This window comes from Protopterus annectens, chromosome 2.part1 (assembly GCF_019279795.1).
Source record: "Protopterus annectens isolate FY-2018-M chromosome 2.part1, PAN1.0, whole genome shotgun sequence".
NCBI lineage: Eukaryota > Metazoa > Chordata > Ceratodontiformes > Protopteridae > Protopterus > Protopterus annectens.
In genome coordinates this window covers 1,254,289,419-1,254,308,208 of record NC_056729.1, presented here as the reverse complement: position 1 = coordinate 1,254,308,208, position 18,790 = coordinate 1,254,289,419, and the positions used below count along the sequence as shown (strand labels likewise).

The 18,790-nt window shown below is 40.3% G+C and overlaps 1 protein-coding gene across 1 annotated transcript in view; it reads right to left on the bottom strand.

The window, feature by feature from the left end:
• Positions 1–401: 401 nt before the first annotated feature.
• BLK (BLK proto-oncogene, Src family tyrosine kinase) overlaps positions 402–18,790 on the bottom strand; it is a 961,491-nt gene continuing 943,102 nt past the window's right edge. Inside the window, exons 13-14 of the mRNA XM_044062787.1 lie at positions 12,641–12,772; positions 402–1,705 (exon numbers count right to left, since the gene is read on the bottom strand). Of these exons, the coding sequence (XP_043918722.1) occupies positions 1,503–1,705; positions 12,641–12,772 (335 nt within the window). The 3' untranslated portion in view covers positions 402–1,502. The remainder of the gene's footprint in view (positions 1,706–12,640; positions 12,773–18,790) is intronic.

Below are 18,790 nucleotides of genomic sequence, written 5' to 3'. Positions count from 1 at the left end.
ACATTCGAACATTCAAAAATCCGATCATATGGTGTCGACCATATGACACTTGAATTTTTGAATGTTTGAACATTCAATATAGACACAAGGTAAACAGATCTTGGAGCCAGCATATTTAAGTATGAGGTGTATAAGGTGAAATGGTCTAGCACCCAGTTCAGTATTAGTTTTTCTTCCTTTGAGTTCTGGAAGATGCTCAAACATTCCTATGACCCTGAATTGGATTAAGACAGTATATGGCAAATAAGTGAATGAATGAATGAATGAATGAATGAATGATCAAATTATATTTGTGAAGCCCAACAGGCTGTGTAGGTGTGCGTGTGTGTGTGTGTGTGTGTGTGTGTGTGTGTGTGTGTGTGTGTGTGTGTGTGTGTGTGTGTGTGTGTGTGTGTGTGCATGTGTGTGTGTGTGTGTGTGTGTGTATTTGCTTGATTTTGTGGTTGGTGTAATGTGTAATGTATGAGTACCACTATAAGACAGTACTTATACATCTGGCCTGCATTTGAGATGTTTTTTCCTTCTGTAACATTTGCTGCCACTATACAAAATGACATGGGCAGCACAGTGGTGGAGCAGTTAGTATTGCCGCTTCACAGCAAGAGACTTTCTGTTTCAATTCTTACCTGGGGTGCCTTCTGTGCAGAGTCTGCATGTCCTCCCTGCATTTGTGTGGGTTTCCGCCGGATGCTCCGGTTTCCTCCCACATTCCAAACACATGCAGTAGGTGGATTAAACATTCTAAATTGGCCCTAGCTGTGAGTGTGTGCATGCAAATGTGTGTGGTGTACCCTTTGAAGAGGGTTGGGGTTTGGGCTATCAACCTGAGCCAGTAAAACCCATAACTGTTACAGAAACAATGAGTGCTGAAAAGTGTTTGTTGCCCAATGTACCACATGGTGTGTAAACTGGAGAGAGAGCTATACAAAATGTCACAGATGCATCCAGAACAGCTGCTCTGCATTTGTGCTTTGCTATCTACTCAGTAGTGGTCATTCTGAAGAAATCGCATATCACAGGAGAAGGGAACCAAAAATGGGTGTTGCAAAATAAGTATGTCACCCTGGGCACCAGATTCCCTTGCTATAGCTCGGCTGAGTTTGACAAATGTTTTAAAAAACACAAAATTTCACTGAAATTATTATTCAAAATTGTGAAAAACTCTTTATAAGGTTCACTTATGGTGTAGCATTTTTGAAGACAATAGTATTGTGAAATGCCCAAGCAGTACCCCAAAGCATATCATCAAAAATGATTTTCCTTGGTCACAAAAAAGAATATAACTCATCAGATGACTATTATCACAGATCTCATAATTCCATTTATTTTAAAGAACTATGTGCAATTACTTCTGGTGCTAAAGTAAGTCATTCATAACAAAATAGGTCTCTTCCTTGCAGCACCAAACGATGGACAGATAAACTAAAGATATATAAATGAAAATATTTGCAATATTTGTATCTGGTCCATAAGCAAACAATTCTTCACTCTTTATGCAGTCATCAAGGCTGAAATTCATACTGTCTCTCAGTGGCTGTGTAAAAGTCCTCCAGGAAACACTGCAAGTACTCAAAGGTAGGCCTGTCTTCAGGCCTGGTCTTCCAACATTTCAGCATTATGTCATACAACTCCTCAGGGCACCCATCAGGTATTGGCATTCTATAGTCACGGTCCAAATTTTCAATAACTTCAGGGTTGCTCATACCTGATGGAAAGAGCAGACAATATATGACTTACACAAAATCTCAAAAGAGGACAAGAGAATTAAGTAACTTGTTATAAAGCACCAGAGTTTAGGATTGTGACTCTCCTCAGGGCATAGTAGACATAAGGAAGGAAAGTGGCACAATCATTAAGTGGTAGATGCATCGTATAATTACATTTTTTCTTTAAAATTATACTAAAATCAAAAGGGGTATGGAGGGATCTTAGAAGACATGGTAGATAATGGAATGTAGTTCTGTATAAGAGAGTAAAGATGGCTACACATACAAAAACATGAACGGTGAATCACCAGCAAGGGGATATTGGGAACAGTTGAGATTCTGCTCCTCTGGACTACTTGAATCATTGTTTCTGTTTCCCTTTTACTAGGTTGAAATATTTTGTTCTATTTGTCGTCTTCTGCAAGTAAAATGTCAAATCATCCTGACATGAATTTATTCCTGTAGGTTTGTCTATGACTTATTACTCTGCGGTGAGAAGTAATGTGGGATGGAATCTGACATGATGTAGTAAATTAGTTACCTCCAAGTGTTGTCTATTAGCTAGGTTCCCTGTATGGGAAAATGACTTACTGCAGCCGCATCGCTCATCTCCTTAACCTCTTCCAAACAATATTAAAGCAGAAGCAACCCTTCTATTTCAGTTTTGTCAGGTGCCATCAGAAATTAATGCCATTCCTTCCTTCCTTCTGTTGCAGTATAGACTTAAATTATTAAATGATTTTGTCTATATTTGTATTTTTACCATGAATTGCTTCTTTTTTATAGTAAATGCTGTTTTGGTGCTTATAGAGATTGTAATTGTACTGCCACATGCTGCTCAAAAGCCTACAATATTTGTGACCAAGATTTAAAATCATACTCTGGTTTTCATAAACATAGTACAAGAAGCATAGAAGCACGCTGTACACTGTGTCTGGTGCATAGTTATTCATGATTCACATATATGCATATTTATCATTCATGGTGGTGTACAGATCACCTTTATTCTTTATTAAGTATACAGTATGTCACTTAATACCTGAACTTGCATGCAGGCAAACAGCTTTTACACTGTGTTACACTGCATGACAACACAGTGCAATGCACTAGGGGACAGTTATATCATAAGGTATACATCGTACAACTCAAATAACATGTTTTCCTTGCAGTGCTGTTCTGTGCTATAAATGTTTATGACTAATTCATTAAAATGTTTTATTCATAAGGAATGACAGCAGAGCTAGGGCTATTACCATAGTACAGTAATGAGGCAACACTGTGGGGCACAACTGTATACAGTGGCTTATCATATTGTCCACTATGTCTTATGAATCACATAGTCACTATAACCACTGACATAGTGCTTTGTTATGCTGCTCTACAACATAGCAGCCCTGCTCAGTGGTGCACAATGTTTATGAATAGCAGCAACAGTCAGCATGGCATAAGGCCAGCACTGTAAAAAATGTAGGAAAAAGGCTTATAGTCATTTCAGAAAGAGATGCAGAGATGTCACTGTAGAAGTGCTTCTTACTCCATACCAGTTAGCAGCATAGAGTGAGTAAATAAGTAGATGAGCTATCCAGCATGAACGAACATGCTACCATAATCCACAGCCAGCTATACTTTGTACACAGTACATGTTTATTAAAATGCAGTACATCACTGGTGGACAGATAAAAGCATAGGAAGATCTCTGTTGTGCCCTTACAGAAACTTAGATTGTGATAGCAGCAGTGGCTGTGTGCCACCCCCTCAAAATCATATGGGGACAGATGTTATAGGTTCATAGGTGAATACTAGGCTAATGAGCTTGGGGCCTTTACAAGCCTAGCCATAGGATTACCCTAGCATCATGCCACACTAGTTCCCAGTGCCTCTGTCAAGTAGAGCCACTGGAGTTATCCCCGGGGTGAATTTTCTATTTACCATTCATTCATCAAGATTTCTCTTGAAGAGGGTCAGCGAGGTGCTCTGCTTGACATGTATGGGAAGTCTGTTCCATAGCATGGGCAGTCTCTGGGTTATGAACCTGTCCCTCCAGTACTTTCTGTTGATTGTGGCAATGAGGTTGAGGTCTGTGGAGCGTCTGGTGTGGAGTGATTGGGATTTCTTTAGATGTAGCATTTCTAACAGAGCTGGGTTAGACATGGATTTGTAAGTCAAGCAGAGATCGCTTCTAAGTAGGCGATATGAGACAGAGAATAGATGGAGTTTTTTGAGTGAGTCCATATAGGAAAGGCCTAGGATCCTCTTTGTGAGGTACTTTTGTGGCCTCTCCAGTTATTACAGGTGTCTAGTTAGGTGCATGCCAAAATTGTACTCAATGATTGGCTAATGAGGGAAGAGTAGAGGGAGACAATGTTCCTGGATGCAAAACCCTTAGTAATGAGATGTGCCACATAGAAGGACTTTCTGACCACAGTGGCAATGTGGTGATCAAAAGAGAGGTTGCTGTCAACCTGCGTTCCCAGATCTCTTATAAAGCCATCTGTGTTCAGTGGACTACCATCTATGTGGTAATTCAAGGGAGGTGGGTTTTTCCCAAAGGGGACGATGACACATTTTTTGGCATTGAGCTTAAGGCCATGGTTCAGAAACCAGTCTTTGGTCTCAGTGAGGCCATTCTGTAGGATGTCAACGTCACTTGGGGAGTTAATAATAGCTCCCAACTTGCTATCATCTTTAAACTCTGTCAGTCAGAGTCCATTCGTGTTGGCCTGGACTTCAGAGAAGTAGATACCAAACAGAAGAGGACCCAGGACCAAACCCTGGGCTACTTTCACACTGTGGGTTTTATCTGTGAGCCAGTTTGCAACCCACCTAGTGATATAGGGGTTGATGCCTAGCTTACTGATTTTTTCCATGATTCCTGCATGGGGAATGGTATCAAAGGCCTTGGCCAGATTAAGGCAGGCTGCATGAACCACCTTGCCTTCATCCACAGCTCTGGTGACTGACTCAAAGAAGTCAACCAAGTTGAGTAGGTATGATTTGCCCTTCACAAAACCCAACTGTGTGGGATCCAGAGTTTGGATATTCCCTGTATCCTTGTTTATTAGGTCCATGATGATGCATTCCATAGTTTTGCATATAAGACTCATCAGGCTAATGGGGCAATAGTTTCCAGGGTCTGTAGTTGCTCCTCCTTTGTGGAGAGGGATGACTGTAGCAGTGAGCCATTCGGTAGGGACAAAGCCTGAGGTGAGGCTGTGATTATACAGGACACACAGGTGAGGTGCCAGTTCAATCTGTAGTTCATGTAGAACACTGCCAGGGATATTGTCAGGTCTCATAGAAGCTGTATTCCTGGCCTTGGACAGTACTGTTTTAACCTGTGCAGCAGTAATACTAGGTGCCTGGCAATCTACGGGTATTGTGATTGGTCCTTGGGGGAGAGGGGTAAAGTTGGCACTGAATCTGTTGGCCAGTATATTGGCAATATCTGTTGGCTCAGTATAGGAGGTACCATTGTGCAGTAACTCAGAGCAAATCTGGGTATTGCCATGGAGATTCTTTATGTAACTATAGAAGACCTTGTGGTTGTCTTTACTATCTGCTGCAATTCTGTTTTCATAGCTAGCTTTAGAGGATTTGATGAGGGAATCTCAACTTTTTGTTGAGGCTGATAAGGGAGTTTTTCCAGTCTTGGAACTTCACCTTATTCTGCATCAGTTTCTTCTTTCTGTTGTAGAGTTTGTTTATGGCAGGGGACCAACAGATTGACTTCCTTTCTTGGAGAAGACCGTCTTGTTTCTATTGGGTATGGCGAGATCCATGCATTTGTGGACATGTTCATACAATGCATTGGTGTATGATTTGGCGGTCATGCAACTATTTTCCATTTGCATGGGTGCCGTGAAGTTAGCCACGTCTGTTTTTAGGAGCCCAAAGTTAGCTTTGGAGAAGTTTTTCATGGTGGTTACCTTTGCGGGGGAGGGCGAGGAATGTGGATTTTCAAGGTGATTAGTTTGTGGTCAGATCTAACCAAGGAGGAGTTGAATATTGGTGTAGAGCAATGGTCGCCCATGTTAGTAATGACCAGGTCAAGGATGCTGCTACCTCTAGTGGAGGTAAGAACGAACTCGTCCAGGGCATTGGAATTAATGAATTCCAGGAGATGTTGGGCAAGTGTACTGGTACATGAGTAGTTTTCCCAGTTAATAGAGGTGTAGTTGAAGTCACCCAGTATGAGAGTATTTAAGCTGGACCCTAATATTCTCCAGGGTGCTTAGGAACATGGAGTGTGAGTCTTGGGACATGGTTTGGGACCTATAGCAGGCTATGACCTGAATCGCTGTCTTACACAATATTAGCTGCACCTGAAGTATCTCTGATGCATTATGTTGGGCTACCAGTCTGGAGGTGTGCGCATCCTTTATGAATATGGAAACACCACTGCCTTTGGAGCTTCAGTCCAGGTTCTGGGGCCAAAAGGTGTGGACTGAGTTATAGCCTGATAGTACAGGGGTGCTTCCTGCTGCCTTGAACCAGGTCTCTATTACAGCACAAATGTCGATGTTCTCCATTTTAAGGAGTGCTTCGAATGAGTGCATTTTGAGATTTAGACTTCTAACGTTGAGTAGCATGCCCCTCAGACTGCATTTGTTTGAAGCTGTGATGGTGGTAATTTGGTCTTTGGAACACCACCTAAAAAAGGCACTATAGGGGTGGCAAGAGCCTTGACCAGTATCCAGAGGCCCAGGGGTGACAGATGCAGGCCATCTTTGGCAAAGCATCAAGGTCTGTCAATCATGTCATCCCAGGCAGACAGATACTGGATCCCCTTAGAATAACACCAGAAACTTAACCAATTGTTGAAATCAATCATTTTCTGCTTGTACTGTGATATAATTCTGGCTGATGGTAGGGTTCAGGGCTAAGGGTCATACCTGCCTGGGCTACATAATTCGAGAGCTCCTCCATGTCTCTTTTCATGTAGTCCAGGGAGGTACGTCTCAGGTCATTCACACCCACATGTACAATGACAGAGTCATATTTGTACCTGTTGTTGAGTGACCTGAGTGCGTGTGTTATGTGGCAGATCCTGGCACCTGATAGGCAGCTGAATGTTACTTTCTCCTTATTCAACCTAGTGAGTGGGAAATCAGTGTGCCTCACTATTGAGTCACCTATGACTAGTGTGCTGGGCATGCTGTTTTACCTTAGAGGCTTTGGTTGAGTGATACACTGTTTAGGAGAGTTATGTGCTTCGTGATCAGTGTTGTGTTGTGGTGGTCAAGTGTGTTTCTGCCTTGGAGGTTTCTGCTGTTTGATTTTTATTGACAGCCTCCACAAAAGTGAGTGTGTGGCTTTTGTTTTATGTGAAGGCAATACTGGTGTGTGTGTTCTGGAGGGCTATGTGTTCCATGTGGTGTGGTGCAAGTGTTGACCTTCTCCTCATGACCAGCTATTCCAGTCTTGGCTGGAGAGTGCGTGATTTCCAGTTTGGATATATAAGTGCATCTTTCACAAGTCAGAGTGTTGGGAGGTAAGAGGAGAGGGTTTTCGGTGTACATGAGGCAGTTGCTACATTGCCTCAGGATGCCCATGCTCACCAGGTTAATAGGAGAAAGCACAGGGAACTGACCTTTAGACATGCCTGGAAGGGTGGGCATTAATAATAATTACTGGAGCTGTTTCCTTGTAGAACATTTAGTGCTGGTAGCACTTTTCTGTGCTACAATAATTGCTACAAGAAGTCTGGTAAAGTGCTAGACTAATAAGCTAGTAAAAGTGCAGGAGGGGACAGAACTAGCAGATCTAAGGGAAAAATTGAAGAACAGACTTTGGCACTGCTCAGAAGCTTACAAACAGTCCTGGATACAGCAAGCCTGTAGTTACAGGAAAGGCAGGAAACAAGCACAAACATGAGCTTTTAAACCAGAACGTTGAAAGAGATGGAAAAACTGCCCAAACTGCCGATAAACTACAATTTCTGGACCAGAAACCACTCCTCTTGTGGTAGATAGGTTACCTAGTGCTTACCACTCCCACTGATAAGATAACACAGAAAGGCTTGGGGGGCTCACAAGCTTACATACAGTCCTGGATACAGCAAATCTGTATCTCGACTAGACTAGTTACAGGAAAAGCAGAAAACAAGCTCAAACGCGGGCTTTTAAACCAGAAAAGTTGAAAGAGATGGAAAAACTGCCCAAACGGCCAATAACTACAATTTCAAGGCCAGAAACCTCTCCTTTTGTGATAGATAGGCTACCTAGTGCTTACCACTCCCACTGATAAGGAAGAAGGCTTCCCTCTAACACAGAAAGGCTTGTGGTAGACACATAAATGCAAAACATAAATGAACAGTTAAACACAGACACACAAAAATGGCATGCAAAATGTATCAGGCTGGATTAAATTGGTAATCCAACTAGAGTCCTCCCTCTGTACTACCTTAAATCTTTTGTAGTGGAGGCCTATGGGATATACGCAAATGACCTCCAGTGTTTCAGTTACAAGGCTTCTGAATGCCCATGACATTTTGCTTTTTATGTCTTTATGAATACATCTAGGCTAATAAAGTCAAACCCCACTAGCTGTACACATGCCATGTTTTGGCCTAAAGGTTTAACACAGTGAAGACTCTAGCTTAGCTTTTTCTTTCTTGTACTTTTTACTGAATGATTTGTCTGTGTCACTTCTCTACCCTTTGGCTTAGATGTCATTTAAGCTATTTTGAGGCACCCTACTGCTTTTAGACATCAAGTTTGTTTTTAAGTTCTGTGTTTCTAAAGTATAATCAAACAATCCACTTATGTTGTATTGACAAGGTCAGAAAAAGACCTAAACATGATAAGTCTGCAGCTATGAAAAATTTCCAGGTTTTCTTTTAGTTGATGTCTGTGAATTTTATTCTTTCTGGAGCATTTCATCAAGAACTTCTGTTCCAAGCCCAGAATCCCACTTCACAAAAGGCCAGCTTCTCTAAGTTGGAATGGTTACAGCCCTCATTTGTTTATGTCACTTCAATGAATAAGTAATCTCCTTAAGGATATCATATAGGAACCCTCTCTGTCTAATATATCATGCATATGATTGCCTTAAAATAACAGTTCTATTTATATCATGTTGAGAACTGCCACAGTATATAAATAAATACATACAGTAATAGATGGATCTAGCTACATTAAAAGACTCTTTCGAAAGCACATTTTGTCAATCTCCTTATTATTAATGTATGCTAACCGTAACCCTTCCACTGTTGCTAACCTCAACCATATCATTATTCAGACAAAGTACATTGGAAGATACTGTACGCTAGATTTTTTACTTGACCAATGCATTTATTGCCTTTTTATGATCTGTGTAGTCTTGGTCATTTAACCCTTTAATTTATTTTAGTTTCAAAGTGCAGAAATTGTTATAATGTGCATTCATGTTTCTGCAAGTCAATGTCTCATAATATACTCACTGTAGGACTATTAAAGGTATAAACAAATCAGCAGTGTGGATGCTGCTTATTAAGCAGATGTGTGTGTGTGTGTGTGTGTGTGTGTGTGTGTGTGTGTGTGTGTGTGTGTGTGTGTGTGTGTGCATGTACAGGCATTGCCAACATTTTTCTGTCTGTTGGCTTAGATGATTAACTAGCTATTAACAAGCTGTTTACTGTGGGCCAGTGGTACTAGCTTTGATTCCCCTAACTCTGTAATTCTGAGCAAATCACTTAACCAGATACTGTTCATGGGCTTAGTCTGAAAAAGGTCCATGGAAATTAGTGTTCTACCCTGAAAACAAATAAAACAGAAATTGCAATCCAAAACCAGAAGGAAGACATTAGCAAGTATGTTAAGCAATTTCTGACATTGTATCACTGTTTTGATCTAGTCCTATGCTAGAGAATTACCAGCAGCCACCAAAGAATAGCAAGTGTCTAATAACTTATAAAGCTATTCTTTGCATCTGCCTGCTCTCTGTGTGGTTGCACAAAGTGAATTATATATCTCATATGTGTAAAACACTTCATGCTCCTGTCATTGTTTTCATAAATTGCAGTCCTTAGATTTGCTGAAGTTCCATTCAGTATAAAGAATTATGCTTGCGTAGCCAATCATAACTATGTATCCATGTGTTATTAAAATGGATTCACGAAACACTCTAGAGGTGAAACTATTTCTCGAGGACATTAAGAAACTAGTTATGATCTGAGACCTGATCATAATCCGCTGTGTGAGTTTGTGTGCATGTGCTTGTATGTGTATGTGTGTATGTGTGTTTGTGTGTCTGTATGTTGATGTTTGTGTACAGATTTACTGTCACAGTCCTGAAGCCCGCAGTCTTGAAAATCATAATCCTTAGACCATAATATTGAAAGATCAAAATGCTGATGACCACAATATTGAACTTTTGGACTTAAACCCCCCCCCCCCCTGCAGGACCCATGTTTACATTCACTCCTAGGTTCTCACCCCTATAGTACCCATGTTAACATTTGTTTCCAGGTTCACACTGGTATGGGGATTCTGTATGTGAGATTTTAAGATATTGTGGTCTTCATCCATGGACAAGGTAGAATGCTGTTCAGTGCTAGACTATATCGGCCTGGAACACATTGTCAAAGAGGTCAATTATGTCTCTCTTCAAACAGTCTAAGGAAGTATGTTTCAGGTTGTTTATACCCACATGGTTCTTGGCTGAGTCATACTGGTCCTTGCAGTTCAACGAGCTATGTTTGTGCATGATTTGGCAGGTCCTGGCCTCTGGCAAGCAACTGACTGTGACTTTCTCTTTATTCAGCCTGATGAGTAGGACATTTGCGTGTCTCACAATGGAGTCTCCAATGACCAGAATATTGGATTGTGTGATGGTTTGCTTTATGAGCTTAAATGTTGAGATGCTGCAAGATGTAGCTGCATGTGCCATGATGGGTGTTGTTTTGGTTGTTGTTTTGGTTGAGTGTTTTTGAGGTAGCTGAGAGCACTTATTGTAAGTGTACCATCTGGGAGGCCTTTGGAGTTTAACAAGATTGCATTTCATAACCTCAGCCTATGTGGGTCTATATGTCTTTTTCCATGTTCTGTGTGGTAGGTATAGTGTGTGATTTTGTGTGTGTGTGTGTGTGTGTGTGTGTGTGTGTGTGTGTGTGTGTGTGTGTGTGTGTGTGTGTGTGTGTGTGTGTGTGTGTGTGTGTGTGTTAAAGCTTAGCTAGGGTGAGTTGGAGGGGGCAGCTAAGCTGGGTGCAAGGTGTTTGGGGGTGCAATCAGGAAACAGTGATCAATCAGTAGAGCAGAAATGAGTACTGCTTTATTGGTCAGGACTGATGTGCTGTAGGGACCCCAGATTGGGGACTGGCACCAGGTGCAAGATGCTCCAGCTCCAGCTCTGGATACAGCATAATGCTTATCTCATGGTGATTTCTATATTCATAGCCAATACTGTTTCAAAACAGTGAGCAGATGAGCTTTCGAATATTGTTTCATTGCCAAGATTAAAACAACTTGAGAGAATGAGGAATATATTACATCACTATACTAAAATAGTTGTAGTTTGAAGACTAAACATCAGAAATACACTTCTCAAAAGTATACTAAAGCAATAACTGATGACATGGTGTAGTATATTGAAGATTTACCCATGGTTGGTGTGGTTTATCATGAGGGTGAAGCCTGAGTGATTAAACAATGAGGGTAAATCTTCAATATACCACATCCACGGAGTCAGTTATTGCTATTATACAATGACATTATTTAAGAAAAAAATACTTACTTTTCTTAAATAGTGTCTTTGTATAACAGCGGATTACTGTTCTTCTGCCGGTTGTGGTATACTGCTTCTTTGTTTTGATGTACTGCGCATGCTTATGGGACTTGCATTCCCACGCATACCCTGTACATCAATGCTTTGAAACGGAAGCAACGGAGAAAAGAAAGTCTCCGTTTTCTCTCTTTTTTTTTTTTTTTTTTTTTTTTTTTTTTTTAGTTGTAAAAAAAAGGTTTTGGGGCACTTTATACCAATGGAAAACAGTCTGGGTGACCAGACCTTTTTCCGTTGGTATATTGTGGGATTTACAATGGGCACGCTGGTTGGGCTGGGCCAATCAGCATGCACGTTTTCAAATAGTAATAGGGAGTCATTGTATAATTACCCCATTAATATTCAAAAACGTGCACGCTGATTGGTCAGCATGCACATTATAAATCAGAGTTATAGTAATGGAAAAAGGTCTGGTTGCCCGGACTTTTTCCATTACTATAACTCTTTTTTTACAGCAACGGAGAATGTAAGATCTCCATTGCGTCACGCTGTCTCGCTATGTTAAACGAGTTTAACATAGCGAGACAGATTAAAAAAAAGCAACGGAGATTCTCCGTTGCTTTTATTAAAGCTGTCTCGCTATGTTAAACTCGTTTAACATAGCGAGACAGTTTGTAAAAAGCAACAGAGATATTGCTTTCACAGTTGCTCTATTCAAAACTGTCTCTCTATGTTAAATGGGTTAAACATAGCGAGACAGCTTTAAAAAAAGCAACGGAAATTCTCTGTTGCTTTATTTAAAGCTGTCTCGCTATGTTAAACCCATTTAACATAGCGAAACAGTTTGTAAAAAGCAACAGAGATCTTGCTTTCTCCGTTGCTTTTGCCCACAGCTCTGATGTACTGCGTAGGCATACACGTGCGCAGTACATCAGAACTGCCGCAGAATACCAGACAGCTGCGGAGGGGTAGCAAGGAGGCATTATACAATGCCATTATTTAAGAAAAGTAAATAATGTCATTGTATAATAGCAATAACCCACTTCTGGATGTGGGTAATGCTGGATTTACCCAAGGTTGGCTCATGACCAAACCACACCAACCGTGGGTAAATCCAGCATTACCCACACCCAGGCATGGGTTATTGCTATAATACTCAACATTAACAAATTGGGAACAATTTTTATTTATTGATAAATTTAATTTACATTGCCATGAATAACTGTTAATCTTACCTGGATAAGGGACTCTGCCATATGTAACAATTTCTGTCAGAAGAATTCCAAAAGACCAGACATCAGATTTAATGGTGAATACTCCATAGTTAATTGATTCTGGTGCTGTCCACTTGATAGGAAACTTAGCGCCTATAAAACATAATTAATTATATTAGCTTTTGGTGACAATCACATAAAAGCTTTGTTTACATCATTAAACCATTTTAAATGGTGTACTTTTTGATTTTGTTTGTTGATAAAGAAATGGTTATTTCTTTTTCTTTTTCATTTTATATTTGGTTTTGAAAGAATTGTAATTATTTGCCTTTTTTCCTGTTGTCAGTTTTTTATAAATGATGTTATTATTTTTCCCCTATGACCAGTTCTTTATTCCATAAAATACACAGTCACAACTTTCTTCTCATTTTTTAAAATCAGAAGGCTTTTTATTACTGAATTTTGCAGATGTTATTTAGAAGTCATTTTCTTGTCATGTAGTATACATAAATCTGATGACTTATCTCTGCTGGATGTTCCTCTGCTAACACTTGTTTAAGTCAGTTTGTATTGTTTTGTGCCTCTTTCTCTAATGTTTCAGCTTTTCTCTTCAGATTCTGAATATGGATTATAGTCAGTTGAACTTTCATGCTCAACTGATGTAAACAACCATGAACCAAAATAAAAGCATTATACTATCTTTCCAGTCTAACTTTAGCTTCACTAAGAAAACACCTTCATCTACTTATTATCACATTGTAACTGGTCCCAGTGTAGATATCTCCCACTGGACCAAGCAGTTGATAGATTCAACTCTGTCTTTCTTAACATACCTAAGAGCCTTGCTCAACTTTGAAAAACAAGAACCAAAACTAAACCAGCACTACGGTTAAAACCAGAAACAAGACTAACAATGCAACAAAAAGATAAAGCATGGAAACGGCAGACAGCTAAACATTAGTCCTCCTTCCAATCCTAGGTTCATAGGTTCATAGGATGATACTAGGCTATTGGCCTGGAAGCCCTTATAAGCCCAGCCATGAATTTCACCCATGTTCCCTCAAAGTTGGCACCTGTTTCCCTGTCCATCAGGGACACAGTTGGGATCCCAGAGGTGTATTTTCTGTTTCCCATCCAGTAGTCCAGGTTCCTCTTAAAGAGGGCTAGAGAGGTACTCTGCTTGACATGGATAGGTAGTCTATTCCACAGACAGGGGAGTCTTTGGGACACAAATCTTTCCCGCCAACAAGTTCTAGTAATGTCACAGATCAGTTTGAGATCTTGTGTTCGGGTTGCATGAGTGGAGTTTGACTTATGGATATGCAGCAACTCCATCAAGGCTGGGTCTGTGATGGCCTTGTATGCCAGACACAGGTCACCTCTGAGCTGTCTGTATGAGACTGAGTAGAGGGACAGGGCTTTTAACCTATCTGTACAGGATAGGTGTTTAAGACCCTGGATTTTCCTGGTCTGGAACCTCTGTGGTCTTTCCAGCTGCTGTATGTGCTTAGCAAGGTACATGCCAAAGGGGGCATTGTACTCGATAATGGGTCTGATAAGGAAGGAGTACAGGGATGTTATTACTTCCTTGTTCTTGGATGAAATACCCTTATTTATGAGATGGGCCATGTAGAAAGCCTTCCGTATGACTGAGGCAACATTGTGGTCAAAAGTCAGTTTGCTATCAACATGGGCGCCCAAGTTCCTCATGACTGATTGCATGCTTAGTATGTTGTTATTAATGTGATAATTAGTGGGGATGCCATTTTCCCTAAAGGTGATAATAATGCATTTCTTAGCATTCAGTTTAAGGCCATGCTTCTGGCACCAGTCATTAGTTTGGGTAAGGCCCACTTGGAGGATGTTAACATCACTACGGAAATTTAAGACAGTGCCCAGCATGCAGTCATCTGTAAACTTGGTCAGCCACAGACCACTGGTTTTGGCTTGCACCTCAGAAAAGTATATCCCAAACAGTAGTGGCCCCAAGACTGATCCTTGGGGTACAGCACTTGTTATGGGTCTACTACTAGAGGTGGCTTCCCCTATTTTAACTGAGTGGGTTCTATCAGTGAGCCAGTTAGCTACCCATCTGGTATCATACTTGTTGATGCCAAGCTGGGAGAGTTTATCTATTATGCCCCAGTGGGGAATAGTGTCGAAGGCTTTGGTTAGATCAAGGTAGGTGGTGTGCACCACCTTCCCATCATTCATGGTTTTGGTGACTGTTTTGAAGAAGTCAACCAAGTTTAACAATTATGATCTCTCTTTGACAAAAAACAAACTGTGCGGGGTCAAGCGTTTGGAGATTGCCAATGTCCTTGTTTATAAGGTCCATAATAATGCGTTGCATGGCCTTGCAGATCAGGCTGCTATGGCTGATGGACCTATAATTGCCTGGGTCAGTGGACAATCCACCTTTGTGTAGAGGGATGATAGTGGCTGCCTTCTATTCAGCTGGGACAAAGCTGGTGTTCAGGCTTTGTTTTAATAGGGTGCCTAATGGAACTCAGAGCTTATGCTTGAGTTCATGTTGGATACAGCCAGGGATGTTACCTGGTCCAATGGAGACTATTTTTGTCTTTGAGAGGGCAATGAAGACCTGCTCCCTGGTGATGAGGGGAGGAGGCAAGTGCTGGGCATGTCCTGGTTTACTGATGGAGGGGACTGGGGGATGGGGGTGAAGCTTTCACTGAACCTGTCTGGCAGCAGGTTGGCTATATCTATGATATTTGTGTATGTGGTGTTATTGACCACCAGTCCAGAGTAGATATGGGTGTTAGCTTTGAGATTGCAGATATATGTGAAGAAGGTCTTGTGATTGTCTTCAGTGGATGTGGCCAATTTGGACTTGAAGTTAACCTTAGAGGATTTCACCAGTGACTTTATCTGCTTGTTCAGACAAAGGAGAGATTGCTACCAACTTGGCACCTGCTCCTTCTTCATCATGGACAGCAGTTTTTTTTTCTTTTATTATACAGTTTGTTTATTGCTGCTGTCCACCAGACAGGTTTACTCTTTCTTGAGGAAGATGATTTGGTCCGGTCAGGTATTGCTGAGTCCATACAGCTATGTAGGTGCTCATATAGTTTTTTGGTGTAGGCTTGGACATTAGTGCTAGTTTTCCAACTGAAGGGATGGTGGCTGTGAAGCTGCTTATACCTCCTCTGAGGAGATTGCAGTCAGCTTTGGAAAATATGTTTTGCTTGACCCTGATAAGGGGGTGAGGGGGGGTCAGGGGAGATGGTGACTTCAAAAGTGATCACTTTATGGTTGGATCTTACCAAGGAGAATAACACTGTAGGGGTACTACAGTGCCTATTCATGTTGGGTAGGACCAGGTGCAGGATATTTTCACCTCTCATAGGGGTGTCGACCATTTGATCCAATGCATTGGCATTGACGAAGTCAAGGAATCTCTGGGCATTCATGTTAGGGTTAGAATAGGTCTTCCACTGTATGGTTGGATAGTTAAAGTCTCCCAGGATCAGCGAGGAGGGTTGAATCTTTATGGATTCAAGTAAGTCCTGATAGGTAGAGTGGGCATCCTGAGTCATGGTTGGGGATCTGTAGCTAGCTATGATTTGAATAGGTGTTTTGTCAACAGTTAACTGCACTTGGAGTGTCTTCTGTGTGTCATACCATTTGGCCAGTCTGGAGGTGTGTATGTCTTTGATAAGTATTGAAACTCCACCTCCTTTGGCTTTATAGCCCTCTGTCAGCTTCCTCCAGGGCAAGGAATGCTTGTAATGAATGCATTTTCATGCTAAGACTCCTAGGGCTTAGCAGTATGACCTTTAAATTTTCTTTAGAAGAATTTTTCATGTTGGTAATTTTGTGCTCATGACTTAACCTAAAAAAGGCACTATGGGGAGGCAAGAGCCTTTGCCAGAAGCCTGAAGCCCAGGCGAGGCAAATGAAGGCCATCTCTGGAAAAGCATTGTGGTCTGCCAATCATGTCCTCCCAGGCTGCCAGGTACTGGATCCCCTTGGAATGACACCAGAAACTAAGATAACTTTGGAACTTCCTTAAACAAAACTCATCCTAGATGACAAATGATACAATTACACATCTGTTCAACACTCCCAAAACTCTAAATCAAAGTCCTTCTGGTCTTCTTTCAAAAACCTATTAAAACCTGGTATATCCTCTCAACCAAGCCACTTTCCCAACCTGAACAACCAAGATAGAACTATTAAATTAAACTCTCAATTCATCAGTACTTGACTAAGTTAACACAGAAGAATTCTCCTCAGATAACTCCAGCCAATCCAACCATCATGGAAGTCTCACACCTTCTCTCTGTAGCTTGCACCTACCACAACTATTGATAAACTTCTCACTGAACCTCAACTGTGGCCCTGACAATCACACTACTTAATGCTTGCTATTACACATATTGTTTATAATATTTCCATTCTAAAAAAATGCTCTATATCTGAAACTGCTATCCCTATATCTTGGAAGCAGTCACTTATAATATCTCTTCATAAAAGCAACACCTCCCATGGTGAACAAGTTAAATCTGATATACGCATTCAAAACAGTGTCAAAAAAATCACCAGAAATTAGGCCATCTTTACAGTCTCCAACTTTCTTACTGCCCACTCATGTAAAATCACTGTTGCATCCTATCTTGCTTATGCTTCACCTATTTACACTTATATGAATATACCCTAACTATGGAAACTGAAGCAGTGCTATAACAAAATTGCTAAATTTGCTACCAAAATGCATTATTCTTCTTATCAATACTTATGCCTCAGAAAATGAAACTGGTTTGAATTGTCAAACTATGTATGCTTTACTCAGTTAAAACAAGTCCATAACATTGCAATCTTTCCTGACAAATACCTCTCCCTTGATTCCCTTCTTCAGTGGTACACTCCTACAAGGGCACTTCATTCCACAAATAATAATCTTCTTGGTGCTGCAAAATGACACAACTCCTGTGGTGACTCCTTATAGTCCACATATATTTCTAAGATGTGACATTCACTCTCCACATCCATTAGACAAGTATCCCCCCAAAAGATCTTCAAAGAAAATCTTAAAGTCTTTCTGTAAAGTTGTTAGTTCTGTTCCTGTAACTGCTCCACAAGCTAAGCCAGCTTTCCCATAATATTTTATCCTTTCTCCTCTACACACCTTAATATCACCCTCCTTCTCTTTTTTATTCACTCCCCCTTCTTTATCTCCCTTTTCCTAACCACCTAGACTGTACTTGAGTCTATCTCCTTCTTCAGATTAACCGTTCATTATTCCTTTCTCACACACCCCTTTATCTTCCTTATCTTTGTACTCCAAAACTTACAATCTTTTATGTACATATTATATTGCATTATATTTTCTAATCTAAGCCAAGCATAATTTCTTTACATTTTTAGTATATAAAGTTGAATATGTCTAGTGCCATTGCCTATCCTAATGTATTATAGAGCCTTTCTCCCTACGCCTCTGCTAAAAGGGGTCTCACATGGTCTTCTTAGATTATTCCAGTAAACAAACAAATACATAAATAAAAAATAAAACCGGTTTCTTCTGACTCCAACCCTGAAGTTTGCACTTCTGCATTTACTTAGAATATGATTATGTGTCAAATTAATTTAGAATGTATAACAATAACCCAGGCTAGCTTTAAAAAGTTATGATTTAGATGTCTCATTGAAAATGCTATTGTCCTATTGATTATATACTGTATGCTTTTATATTTAATTGCTATCACCCATTCAATGAATAAGGTGATTTATTCCACTGGCATAGTAAGTATAGGTAAATAATTATTTGATTTTTATAACTTAAAATATATTTAAGTGTTTAAGCCAAATCATTTATTACAGTGAAAGTAAGTAAGATATCTAAGGTGCTAAAATATAACATGGAAAATCTAAGTAAAGGCAATTCAACTAGAAATAAAATATTAAAATACATAAATAAATGCATAATGATAAATAAAATATTTGTAAAAAAAATTAAAACTGCAGAAATATAATAAATCAAGTACCACAGAAGTTAGTGGTGTCTTTGAGTCAAAAGTCCACTAAAATGAGCTGGGTGTGTACAGTGATGTACTTTTTATTGGCTCGGTATCATATGGATGTCAGCACCTTGTTTTGTAGGTTCCCTTATAGTCATGACTGAGACTCATGGTATGCTTGTGGAGTACTGTT